The sequence below is a fragment of the Zingiber officinale genome, chromosome 4A (assembly GCF_018446385.1).
Source record: "Zingiber officinale cultivar Zhangliang chromosome 4A, Zo_v1.1, whole genome shotgun sequence".
In the NCBI taxonomy this organism is placed as follows: Eukaryota; Viridiplantae; Streptophyta; class Magnoliopsida; order Zingiberales; family Zingiberaceae; genus Zingiber; species Zingiber officinale.
The window spans coordinates 14,478,367-14,492,218 of record NC_055992.1 but is presented as its reverse complement, the minus strand read 5'-3'; the positions used below and the strand labels follow the sequence as shown (position 1 = coordinate 14,492,218).

The 13,852-nt window shown below is 39.6% G+C and overlaps 1 protein-coding gene across 1 annotated transcript; it reads right to left on the bottom strand.

Annotated features, from left to right (window-relative positions):
* Nucleotides 1–6,431: 6,431 nt before the first annotated feature.
* LOC121969595 (peroxidase 57-like) lies at nt 6,432–7,979 on the bottom strand. Its single transcript, XM_042519776.1, has 4 exons — nt 7,693–7,979; nt 7,435–7,614; nt 7,127–7,286; nt 6,432–7,041 (listed from the first exon to the last, which is right to left on the bottom strand). Exons 1-4 carry the CDS (start codon nt 7,966–7,968, stop codon nt 6,569–6,571), a joined length of 1,089 nt encoding a protein of 362 aa, XP_042375710.1. The 5' UTR covers nt 7,969–7,979; the 3' UTR covers nt 6,432–6,568.
* Between the last annotated feature and the right edge of the window lie 5,873 nt (nt 7,980–13,852).

Here is a 13,852-nt window from a genome sequence, read left to right as displayed (position 1 = left end):
ACAGTACAAGATGAAGTACCACAAGAGACTTCAACACGTGTCACACATGATACACAACCACAAACAGTACCTCGTCGTAGTGGGAGGGTTGTAAGGCAGCCTGATAGATTCATGTTTTTGGGAGAGTCTTCGGACTTGATCCCGGGTAAACATGAACCTGATCCCCGAACATATGACGAAGCACTCCAAGATATAGATGCAGCATCTTGGCAAAAGGCAATGAATTCTGAAATCGAGTCTATGTACTCTAATAAGGTCTGGGAGCTTGTAGAACCACCCGATGGTGTAAAAGCCGTTGGATGCAAGTGGATCTACAAAAGGAAAAGAGGGATAGACGGGAAGGTAGAAACCTTCAAAGCTAGGCTTGTTGCGAAAGGGTATACTCAGAAAGAGGGAATCGATTATGAGGAGACCTTTTCACCAGTAGCCATGCTTAAGTCTATCCAGATACTCTTATCCATTGCTGCTCATATGGATTATGAGATTTGGCAAATGGATGTCAAGACAGCTTTCCTTAATGGAAGTCTTGAAGAGAACATCCATATGAAGCAACCAGAAGAGTTCATTGAAAAAGGCAAAGAGCATCTAGTGTGCAAGCTCAATCGGTTCATTTATGGACTGAAGCAAGCTTCAAGGTCTTGGAACATCCGGTTTAATGAAGTAATCCAGTCATATAGATTTATTCAGTGTCCAGATGAGTCTTGTGTATACAATAAGTGTAACGGAAACGTGGTGGTATTTCTTGTACTATACGTAAATGATATTTTGTTAATTGGCAACAATGTCAAGGTATTATCAGGCGTAAGGGTATGGTTGTCCAAATAATTTGATATGAAGGACTTAAGAGAATGTGCACACATCCTTGGGATCAAAGTTATAAGAGATCGCAAGAAAAGAATGTTGTGTCTGTCCCAAGCTTCATATATAGATACAATCCTTGCTCGTTTTAGCATGCAGGATTCCAAGAAAGGTTTCTTACCTTTTAGGCATGGAGTAGCTCTATCTAAAGAGATGTCTCCGAAGACATCCAAGGAAATAGAGGACATGAAAGCAGTTTCTTATGCTTCGGTTGTAGTAAGCCTAATGTATGCAGTGCTATGTACGAGACCTGATATCTGCTTGGAGAAGAAGGAGAGATAGCGTATATCCCATGGACATTGGTGGTGTATTATATTAAAGTACTGGAGGACTTGAGTTTACCAAGCAGACGATTTGCTCCCTGTGGGTTACACGGATTCAGATTTCCAATCAGATAGGGACAACAGTAAGTCTACATCAGGCTATGTGTTTACTTTAGGAGGTGGAGCCATTGCATGGAGGAGTGTTAAGCAGAAATGCGTTTCGGACTCAACCATGGAAGCTAAGTATGTAGCAGCCTTTGAGGCGGCTAAAGAAGCAGTATGGCTCAGGAACTTTCTAATGGACTTAGATGTGATTCCTGGTTTGCCCAAAATCATCACAATTTATTGTGATAATAGCGGTGCAGTTGCAAACTCGAAGGAACCACGAGCTCATAAGGCAAGTAAACATATAGAGCACAAGTACCACCTGATACGAGACATCGTCAAGCGAGGAGAAGTTGTCGTCACCAAGATAGCGTCAGCAGATAACCTGGCAGATCCTTTTACTAAGGCCCGTCCGGCGAAAGCTTTTGATCGGCATGTGGAGGGGATAGGAATCAGATGTATGGCAACAGATATGGCAGCTTAGACTTTTAGTATAAGTGGGAGATTGTTGGAGTGTATACTTAAAAGTTTAGCTTTTGTATACATTTATTTTGAAATAAAGAATCACATTGGTCAAATGTTTACATTTATTTGTTAAATGTAATTGTTCAATTAATTTATATAGTAGATAACATGGAGTGTGGAGTCACACTTAGAAGATCATGTTGTCGGTTCTCTATAAATTATAAACAGTTACTCACGACTAAGATGGAAAGGAACAAACCATCAGAATAGACGTAGTGTAATTAAGTATTAGTTTATCTTAACTAATAAATTACACTGATACACTTTAAGTGTATTGAGTAGGATCATTTAGGTAAGTTTTTTTTGTACTGACTTAGTAAAAGAACTAGACCTTAGTTATTATGGAAGTGTGTGCTCTTAATCCTAATATAATAACAAGCATGTATATTTAATATTTATTTCTTTGACTTATCAAAGGGTGAGGTTTAGCTCGATAAATCAATATGCCCGATAAGTTGGGAAATGATATTACTTATAGTATGTGTTGTTGATTATAGAAGGAATCTGTGTCCTAGTTATCTAGGTTGAGAATGTCCCCAAGAGGAGCTCATAAGGATTGTCATGTTAAACCCTGCAGGTGGACCTAGTCCAACATGACAATAAAGTTGAGTGGTACTACTCTTGGAGCTAGATATTAATTAAATGAGTTGTTAGTAACTCACTTAATTAGTGGGCATTCGTAATCTTAAACACAGGGAGACTAACACACTCATGATAAGAAGGAGCCCATAATGTAATTTGGGATTGATACGGTAGTGCGGTAATAACTCTCTAGTGGAATGAGTTATTATCGATGAACTTGAGTTGTGTGTTCGGGGCGAGCACGAGATACTCAAGCTCATCGGAAGGCCAAAACTAATTTCTCCTCTAGGTCCCTGTTGTAGCCTCAATAAAGCCTCAAGTCCATCCAAAGAAAAGTCTCTCTTGGTGTCCAAGAAGGGGTCGGTTCATTGCTTGGTGACCAAGCAATGGCCAGCCACATATTCTCTAGAAATGGTCGGCCCTTGCCTTGGGCAAGGGGGTCGGCCGCAATATTTAAATTAGGAAGGTTGTTTTTGAATTTTTAAATTTTCTCAGATATTTACAATTTGTAAAAAGAGAGATTTTAAAAATTTATAAAATTTTCCTAATTTAAATTAGGCCACAAGGTTTTAAAAGAGAGTTGTAAAATTTATAAAACTTTCTTTTAAAAAGAAATATTATTAGAGATGTTTTAAATTTTAAAACTTGGTTTTAAATTTTAAAACTTTCCTTTAATATCCACATTAGAAAAAAAAAAGAGTTTGTAAAATTTTATTAGAAGTTTTCTTCTTTTAAAATTTTATAAAAAAAATTTTCCTTTCTTTTCCTTTTAATAAGTGGTCGGCCACCTTGCTTGGTGCCCAAGCAAGGGGTCGGTCAAATAATTAAACATCAACAAATAGTTGTTTAATTAATAAATCAATCTAGGATTGATTAATTAAAAGGAAAGAAAAAGAAAAAGAAAAAGAAAAAGAAATAGGAATGAGTCTAATTTTTTTATAAAACTCTTTCCATAATTTTCCGTTGGGAAACTAATATAAAAAGGGGGGAAGGGGAGGCTTTGAAGAATATAACAATTGATATTGTGTTGTTGGAAATCATAAAGTGGTCGCCCCCTCTCCCTCTCTTCCCTTTGCTCTCTTTTGCACCTTTGTGGTGGTGGTGGCCGAATTCTAGAGAAGGAGGAGAAGCTTTCCGGGTGGTGTTCGTCTTGGAGGATCGTCGCCCACACGACGTCTAAGAGGAGGCGAGGGATACGGCAGAAGATCTCGAGGTTTTTAGCATACAAGGAAGAGGTATAACTAGTATTTAATTTCCGCATCATACTAGTTAATTTTTCTTTGTATAAATACTAAATACAAGAGGCATTCGATTCTTGTTTTTCGAATTTAATTTCGATGTTGTGTTCTTTTTCTTTTTTCCTTGTGACTTGATTGTTCCTTTTGGTTAACCTAGAGTTATATAAGAAAATTAAATATTAACTTTCCTCAAAAGGCTTTGTCTAGTCGGTGGTGGTTTCTCTCATATCCAAGAAGGCCAAGTGCCTCACCATGTAATATTGGAAGCCAATTTTGGAAACTAATATTTAATTGAATTTATAACTTAGGTTATTTGGATCAAACGTGTTAAGTTCCGCAGGAGATCCAAATCTAAACCTAAAAGAACATATAAGTTAAACTTGGAATCAAACGTGTTAAGTTCCGTAAGAGATACAAGTTTAACTTAAAAAAACACATGGTAACTAGGAAAGGTTCAGATCACGTACAAACTTTTTGTACAGTGGAGTCATTGGGTTTTCCGAGTAGCAACCAACATTTCTTTCTCTCTTCTCTTTTCTCTCTTCTATGCATGCAACTTCCCGCTTATTTTTTCTTTTCTCTCTTCTCTTTCTTCCCTCTTTGCATAGATGAATAACGTAGGGATAATATTTTATAAGGTTTAATTGATTTTTTATGACATTTAAATATATTTGGAGAAACCATATCAAGCCCAACGTAGAGAATTTTGATAATTCTTTCTTATTACATTTTAACACCTCCAACAAGCTAAAATAAACAATGGATAACATATTTGAACTCTTTGCAATCTCAAAAATTCACAGGAACTAAAATAGGTGCAATCAAAGCTCTCTACGTCCATCAATAGATTTTAACTTCTCGGAGGTGTTAATAAGGAAGAATGGTCAAAATTCTCAACATTGGGCCTGATATGGAATCATATCAGGCCCAACATAAAGAATTTTGATGATTCTTGCTTATTATATTTTAACACATTCGAGAAACCAAAATAAATAATAGATAGCATATTTGAACTCTTTGTAACTCCATAAATCCATAGAAACTAAAATGGGTGTAATCAGAGCTCTCTAGGTCCATCAGTGGATTTTGACCAAAATCCACTGATGGACTTAGAGAGTTCTGATTGCACCCATTTCAATTTTTGTGAATTTCTGGAGTTGCAAGGAATTCAAATATGCTATCTATTGTTTATTTCAGCTTCTCTAAATATATTTAAATGTTATAAAAAATCAATTAAACCTTATAAAATGTTATTCGTGCATTATTCATCTAGGTGGCAAAAGGCGATTCGCTCGCCCCCAACACCCCCGCCAACCTGTCCTTAGGCCAACACGGAGGAGGTAAATCACGGGTGGCTACTAGTCATTAGTGCAAATGGCAAGACATGGGGGAAGTTATGCTCGGTCACGCTGAGTTTTGACCCCAAGACCTCATGTGGCAACACTCCATGTCTTAACCATCTCACCGCCCCAAGGTGGCTATTAGCCATTATTCATCTATGAAAAGAGGGAAGAAAGAGAAGAGAGAAAAGAAAAAATAAGTGGGAAGTTGCATACATAGAAGAGAAAAAAAGGGAAGAGAGAGAAAAATTATTGAGAAAAAAAACGCAAAAAAGTTGGATTTGAGAAAGTGCACTTAAAAAAAGAACTCTTTTTAATAAATATCAAAGTGACATGCGTTTCATGATCAATTAAAAAACTTAGATACATCATTTGATAAACTACCGATTATATTTTATTTATCATAATTTTAATTATATGATTATTTAGTAATCGCATAATCAAAATTATGCAGGATAACTGGGATCAAACACCCTAATAATTTGAGTACGCAGCATCTTCGCATTTGATTATACATGATAACTAAAATCAAACACCCTAATAATTTGAGTACGCAGAATCTTCCGATTTTGGCAATTCATCTCTTCAAGCATCTACGAATGCGATTTCCATGATGGGATATGTCTCAGCACTCAGTTACCGGATTCGCATCGCCAACAATGCGAATGAGCTTTATGATATCAAAATGCTTTCTTTCACCTTGAAAATTACAATTACAAGTTGTGAGGGAGGCGGTGAAAGATATACAAAATTAATTCTAAAAATTATTTCAAAATATGCTCAACTATTAGAAGGAAGGTTATAAAAAATAAATATTATATCTAAATCTAAAAATATTTTAAAAATAAAACAAATTAACCATATTTATAGGTTAATTAATCCCTTATATATATATTAAGATAGTAAAGACTGAAGAAAAGAATAAAAAAAATCATGAAAAGCTAATGTTCTTAGCATATATACACTTCAAATTCGACTTGGCTAATGTGGCATCCTCATGTTCACTTAAAAATTAAAAAGCTAGTTGAGCTTCTTACACATGATGTAACCTAATTAAATTAAATTTACCTCTTACTAATCTTAGTCAACTTACACATGCATGCTTTGTTGTCACCTTCAGACATATATAATATTAATTGTATTATATCACACATTAGGTCATTGTTATCTAACTAGACACAATTAGTACGATCATGGCCAAGAGTCTTAAGTTATAAATTAAAGTAGTGCCTTTTGCATTTGCACAATTTGGCATATTCGATTAAATAGCCACATTTCCTATATATCCTGATATGTAAAGATTAAAGTGGTCGTTGTTTATTAATTTCAAGAGCATGTCCTAATACTTTTCTTCTTTTTGACCCCTCTCGTGTCCCGCAAAGTAATCCATCTTCATTAATTAACAGAGATATACTCATGAGAGAGTTGGATTCTTATAATATTTTAATCAATACTTATATTGATTTACCAGAAAATCTTCCTTTCGTATCGAATAAAGCAGATAGATTTGATTGGAGATCTGTTCATAATTTTTTCTTATTTATTGAAGCTGAGAGATCACTGAGGCAGAGCATAAGAAACAAGACTACAACAACGACTGCCTACTGCAAGCGAACTGCTCCTTTAAGAACCTAATTAAAGCTTCAACTCCGACGCATCATTGCGCCGCCAGCAGCCCATCGACGATCTCCTCCAGCGTAGCCTCCACCGATTGTTTGTTGACCGCCCGGCACGACTTCCTGACCTCCCCCTGAGAGCCCGTGAGCACCTCGATAGCTCCCATCCTGACCATCGCCCCGCCGAAGCGCTTCCCGAAGTCCAGCTTCCCGGCGGCGAGCCCCGCGACGGTGCTCCTCGTCTGCCCGTCATCGGCCAGCCGCTGGTCGATCTGGAGCACGCCCCGCTTCGCCATGATCTGCTTGAAGAAGCTGTTGTCCACCACGTTGGCGCTGGTGGCGTTCTGGTCCAGGTTCACCGGGTTGTTGTCGCCGTCGCCGTTCTGCGGGCACGTGACCCGGAGGCTACGAACCAGAGCCGGGTCCATGCTCGGGTCCGGTCCACCCGAACCGTTGAAGTTCCAGAGCCGATTCGATATAAAGAGACAGTGCGTTATCCCAACTGTGTGCCCACCTGCACGTTAATTATGAATAATAAATTAATATATATTTTTTATAAATAAAATTTAAACGAAAAAAAGGTTAACGATTGCTATTACCCAGCAATAAAACCATGTCTTCCGTGCTGATTTTTTTGGCGTTAAAAAACCCGATCGCGTTGGAAATCGGAATGCTTGGTCCGGGTAGATTGACGTCGTTCACGCTCGACCGTAAACCGTCCCTTCTCCCGGTTTGCACATCGTATCGCGTTCCTCCGCCCTTTTCACGCACGTTTTCATTATTGTTTTGTACGGTAATTTTCATAATTTTATTTATTAAAAAAACTTTTAAAATTAATATCGTTGTATTGAATTAATAAATGACGAATTAAATAGGTTATTTTAATAGTTTCTGTATTATTATTTACCAAGACGACGGCGTCCCTCGTGGCCGCGACGATGATGTCGGCGCAGGAGACGACGCCGGAGCACGCCTTTTCCAGCGCCGCCTTGATCTCGTCGATCAGCTCATATCCTCGCACGCTAGCGTTCGCGCCGGCGTTCTTCTCGCTACTCTGCCCGTCCAACAGTATCGAGGCGTCGCAGCCCTGCACATCGATGTTCGTCAAAATGACGCAGAGAAGGAATAACACTCTATTCTTGGTTCGGTTCTAACTGGTTCTTACTCTCACGAAGCAGTCGTGGAACTGCATACGGAGGAGAGCAGGAAGAATAGAAGGATCCTGCTTGAAGCGCGCCTGGACGACGCCTCGGATGACCGCCTCCACGTCCGTGCCCTTGCACTTACCGACGTAGAACCCCACCTGCAGCTGAGCATGGCTCACGGAAGCGGCGTCAAGGAGGACGAACGCGACTACGACAAGGGCGAGGCCGGATACGGAGGCAGCGCCAGCCTTAGAAGCACTACTACCAGTAGCCATCGCAGCGAGGACTTGGAGCATTGGAGGAAGATAGCATAGCGTGCCTTAAATAGCGTCGCGAGCGGCGACCTGACTCGTGTCTTACACGATACATTGCATCGCACGTGACTTCCGCAGAGTGCTACAATGCAAATCCGGATAAGGCCACCACGCGCCATGGGCGGCTGGACTTTGAAATTCCCGCGGTCCTTTTGTATTTGGACGGTGATCGATTATGCAAGAGAAAAATGGGCGGTAGAGATGGCCTTGGTTAATTTCACGTGGTCAAAGTTGGCGGGCAAAGCCAGAGAGCAGCCACTTGTTCTTTACATATTTTAATTTATGCCTAACAGTCTAATCAAAACTTTACTTTATGCCGTGGTGGGGTCCCTGATACGATTTCCTCTCTTGGGACAGTCGAGGGCCACTGGGCTGGGGCGAATTGATCCTCGCCATTCAATTGATAACCACTCCTGTACGAGCACGGAGATTTCAGTTCCGCAATGGACGCCAGGTTTCGTGGTCTGCGCACGCGGAGGCACAAACAAAAAAAATTGTTACGATAACGTGGGGGCACCGAAGCTGTTTTTAGAAATGATTAAGATTTCCGTTATTCATCGCGTGTTTAGAAATTAATGGTTGTTTGACATGTAAACGATGGGCGAGCGTTCACATAAAATTACGTTTCTTTCTAAATTTAAAATCAAATTTGAGGCTTTGTTAATTTAAAAATTACTTTAAAAAAAATTGACTCACACACGAGTCAAATTATAATTATAAAATTACAATAAGTGGTTTAAATTACAAATATACAATTGTGGGTAGAGAGAGCGTGGAATATGTGTGGTTTACGCACGTGGAGGCACGTGGAGGGAGCTACAGCAATTGGGGCACTAATGCTACTTTTAGTTTTACTTTTGTCGTCGTCTTCATCATGTGTTAGAAATTAAAAGTTTAATTGTATATACGACAAGTTGAAACCTATAAATAAGGGTAAAAGATTCGTTCGTCCTGTTGTCTTCATTAATTCATTTCTAAATTAATAAATCATAAATAATTATTAATCTTAGACGGTTGAATATAATTAAGATATATCTGACTATTAATCAAGATTTGATCTCTATATCTTATACTGACAATTATACTATCATACACAGTTTATTCTGATGATCCATAGTTTTTTTTTTAAATAGAACCAGATCCAGATCGTTGATCTCTGGGATTAATCCACCCGAAAGGCCAATATCTGGTGCTTAAAAAAGAAAAAAAAAAGGCTTGAATCACCGAACATCTAAGTTGTTTCACATGCAAACGATGGGCGAGCCTTCACTTCATCTTACGTTTCATTCTGAATTTAAAATCAAATTTGAGGCTTTGTTTAATTTTAAAATTACTTTCAAAAGTTGACCAAACATGAGTCAAATTAAAATTATAAAATTACAATAAGTGGTTTAAATTATAATATATAACTGTGTTGTTCTGGTTTCTCCACGGAAAATCATATCAAAATTAAGATAAACTGTACGGATAATAGTCACACTAAAAAAATATTAAATAAATTTATAATTCTCACACTATATAAATCAATTTATAAATGTATGGGAAGATGCGATATAATTGAAATCTAATGTTCACCACGTCGAGATGGGTTTGCCCATAAACAGAGGCCACTGTTTCCAATGTTGACGATTCAATTTTATAAACAAAAAAGACAAAAGTTCAGTTGGAACAATTTGCACATTGGACTCTGTGGCGGCATTTATGTGGCCGCATTAGTTGTTTGCAAATCGTACCATTAGATAATGAAAAGAACATCTAACCAGCATGATTCATTCAAGGCCTATAAACGAATTGAGCAACAATGTTTCAGCAAAAAGTACATATTAACCATCCCCAGCAGAATTTTGGAAAATTTTTTTTACTATTTACGTATTTATAGGTATTTTCCTCCCAATAATACTTGCAATTAATAAATACTAAATTTCTAAGCTGCCTGCTATAAATACTTTCTGATTTACCTTAGTGATCGGTAAAAAATTGAGACCGGATCAATTATCCTAGGTTCTGTTGGGAATAAACCCGTTACACTATGTGTGTGATCGTTTCAGAAGCTCTGTTTCACGTTTCTGAGTCCATACCAAATGCACAAGTACTTACAATCAAAAAGGTTTAGCAGATAATCTCAAACTGTCGACTCTAGTGAGTCGATCCAAGCGCCGAGTAGGTGAGTTGCGGACACCGTGAGTTGTCGAGCAGCGCCAAGTTGTTGCCGAGAGTTGTTGACAGGATGTCCGGAGCTGTAACACGAACTCAAAGTGGATGCCGAGTCCAGCAGAGCGTTGTCTCCTTAAAACAGATTCGGCCCCTCCACAGTGCTCAGAGGATTAGGTGGACGTCTGTCTCCCAGGATAAAACGGCAGGATCACGAACACAACCGAGCACTGGTTGTCGTGACGATCTGAACTAGATCCGAAAACTATCACGATTTCTGTTGAGCAAAAGAAAGGCCCAACAAAAAGGAAGAGAATATGGGGATTCAAAGAGGAAGGAAAGAGCACACAAAGCTCACTTGAACGTTTCTCATACAAATTCTCTCTTGAATTTTGCTCTGCTCTCTTCATTCCTCTCCAGGTCTTTATATAGATTTGTGCTTGCCTTGGCTTGCAAGCACAACAAGCCACGTTGTGGCTTGCATGTTTGCCAGCAAGCCACAACGTGGCTTGCTGTTGGCTGCACCTTGCCAGCAAGCCACGCTTGGCTTGCATGTTTGCCAGCAAGCCACAACGTGGCTTGCTGTTAGCTGCAAGCAAGCCACGTTGTGGCTTGCATACTTGCATACTTGCCAAGTGGTTAGCTACCACTTGGCCTGTCATGTGGCGTGCAACGTGTCCTGATCGAGCAATGGGTTGATATCCTCCGGGCCCTGGAGTTTCACCCCCTTTGTTCCGAATCAGCCAGAAAGCCTTGCTTTCAATCATTGTGGGACTACAACCCACACGTCGCGTTTTCATTCAATTTTTCCAACAATCCCCCACATGAATGAAAACAAGAATTGGTGATAGTTTTCGACAGTTGAGTCGAGTATAGGATAGGTAGGTGTTACCCTTTGAACCTTCCCTTGCAAACTCTGTTTGCTCACTGGCTGATTAGTAGACACGATGTATTTGAACTGTTCGGCCGGTGGTGTAAGCATGGACAGATCTTACCCAAGACTCTCCCTAATATAGCTCAGGTCTCATGAGTGTGTTCGTTCTTGGCCATGAACACGCCTGGTTCTGTGAGAAGCTCTCAGAATTGTGCCTCCAATTCTCTTCGAAGCGACCCCACTTCTTTCTCACATAGGTGATCCCTCAAGAGTTACCATCTACTCTTTTTTTATCATTAAAAGCCAATCGGCTTATCCTGGTCTCGTCACTGTTTCATGGAACTTCCCCTACAATGTGTCTAGTCAGTGCAGATTAGTTGTCCCTTTGAACCTAGTTCTTGGGATCTCCAGTCAGCATAGGTTGGGTGTCCTCTGCACTGATCGCTGACAACGGCATCAAGCCCATTCCTTGTGATGAGCTTGCAACTAACTCTCGAGTTAACCCCTTGGTTAGCGGATCCGCTAGGTTATCTTTTGACTTCACATAGTCAACAGTGATAACTCCAGTTGAGAGTAGTTGTCTAATGGTATTATGTCTACGACGTATATGTCTAGACTTACCATTATACAGATGGCTCTATGCTCGACCAATTGTTGATTGACTATCGCAATGTATGCAAATCGCCGGCACAGGTTTTAGCCAACGTGGAATATCTTCTAAGAATTGTCGTAGCCATTCAGCCTCTTCACCACATTTGTCAAGAGCTACAAACTCAGATTCCATCGTGGATCTGGTTATTACGGTTTGCTTAGAAGATTTCCATGAAATGGCTGCACCAGCTAGAGTGAAGACATATCCACTCGTAGACTTAGAGTCTTGTATATCAGATATCCAACTTGCATCGCTGTATCCTTCGATCACAGCAGGATATCTTGTATAGTGCAGTCCATATTCATGAGTGTACCTTAAGTACCTCAGTACTCTTGTTATCCCTTTCCAGTGCTCAATATTGGGATTACTCGTGTATCTGCCCAGTCTGCTTATTGCGTAGGCTAAGTCTGGTCGTGTACAACTCATCAAGTACATCAGACTTCCAATCACTCGAGAGTATTCTATCTACGAGATACTTTCACCTCGATTTTTCGATAGATGTTGACTCGTATCTATCGGCGTTCGTGCCAACGCAGTATCACCCTTGGTGAATTTCTCAAGAATCTTGTCCACGTAATGGGACTGACTAAGAACAAGTCCTTCTGTTGTTCTAAGAATTTTGATTCCTAGAATCACATCAGCTAGGCCCATGTCTTTCATGTCAAATCTTGAGTTCAACATATCTTTAGTGGATTTGATTATCTTATCATTGCTCCCAATGATAAGTATGTCATCTACATAGAGACACAAAATGACATAGTCACTCTCTGTGGCTCTCATGTAGACACATTTATCACATTCATTGATCTTGAATCCACATTCCTTCATAGCATTATCGAATTTCTCATGCTACTGCTTTGGTGCTTGTTTCAAGCCATATAATGACTTCACCAATCTACAGACCTTGTTTTTCTATCCTAGCACAGAAAACCCCTCAGGTTGGTCCATGTAGATTTCCTCTTCTAAATTCCCGTTTAGAAAGACTGTCTTGACATCCATTTGATGTATTTCGAGATTCCATAGAGCAGCAATAGCCAACAATACTCTAATGGAAATGATTCTCGATACCGGAGAGTATGTATCGAAGTAATCAAGGCCTTCTTGTTGTCGATATCCTTTGATTACCAATCTGGCCTTGTATTTATCGATTGTGCCATCTGATTTCATTTTCTTCTTGAAGATCCACTTGCAACCTAATGGTTTACTTCCCGGAGGAAGATCCACGAGTTCCCAAGTGTGATTTTGCAAGATAGATTCTATCTCAGATGCAATTGCCTCTTTCCAGTGAGGGCCATCAGACGAGCTTACTGCTTCTGAGTAACTCCGGGGCTCACTTTCCAGCATGAAAGTGATAAAATCTGATCCATAGGATTTTTCTACTCGAGCTCGTTTACTCCGTCTAAGCTCAACCTCCACTGGTTTAGCATCTTTTTCTTTGTCTTGTGTTTCATATGTCCGTTTTGAGGAGCTAGCATCCTCTCGGGTCTTAAAAGGAAATACATGCTCAAAGAATGAGGCATTTCTCGATTCGATTATCGAGTTCTTGTGTATCTCCGGTATGTGTGGCTCAACCACACAAAATCTATACGCAACTCTGTTTTGTGCATATCCAATAAATATGCAATCAACAGTCTTTGGTCCTATCTTAATCCTTTCGGATCAGGCACCAACACTTTGGCAAGATACCCCCACATTCGTAAATATTTGTAGGACGGTTGTCTTCCATTCCACAACTCATAAGGGCTCTTATCTATTTTCTTCCGGGGCACCTTATTTAAAAGGTAATTAGCTGTTAACACAGCTTCCCCCCCACATGGACTCTGGCAATCCAGAGCTTAATAGAAGAGCATTCATCATCTCCTTAAGTGTTCGGTTCTTTCGCTCAGCAACTCCATTTTGCTGAGGAGTATAAGGAGCTGTTGTTTCGTGTCTGATCCCATGTTCAGCACACAACTCAGCGAACGGTGACACATATTCACCGCCTCGGTCACTTCGAACCACCTTAATCTTCCTATTAAGCTGATTTTCAACCTCATTCTTATAAAGAGCAAATTTCTCTATAGCTTCATCCTTACTTTTGAGAAGATACACATAACAGTATTTTGTGTTATCATTTACAAAAGTGATGAAATATTTATTACCACCACGTGTTGGCGTACCTTTTAGGTCGCACACATCAGTGTGGATTA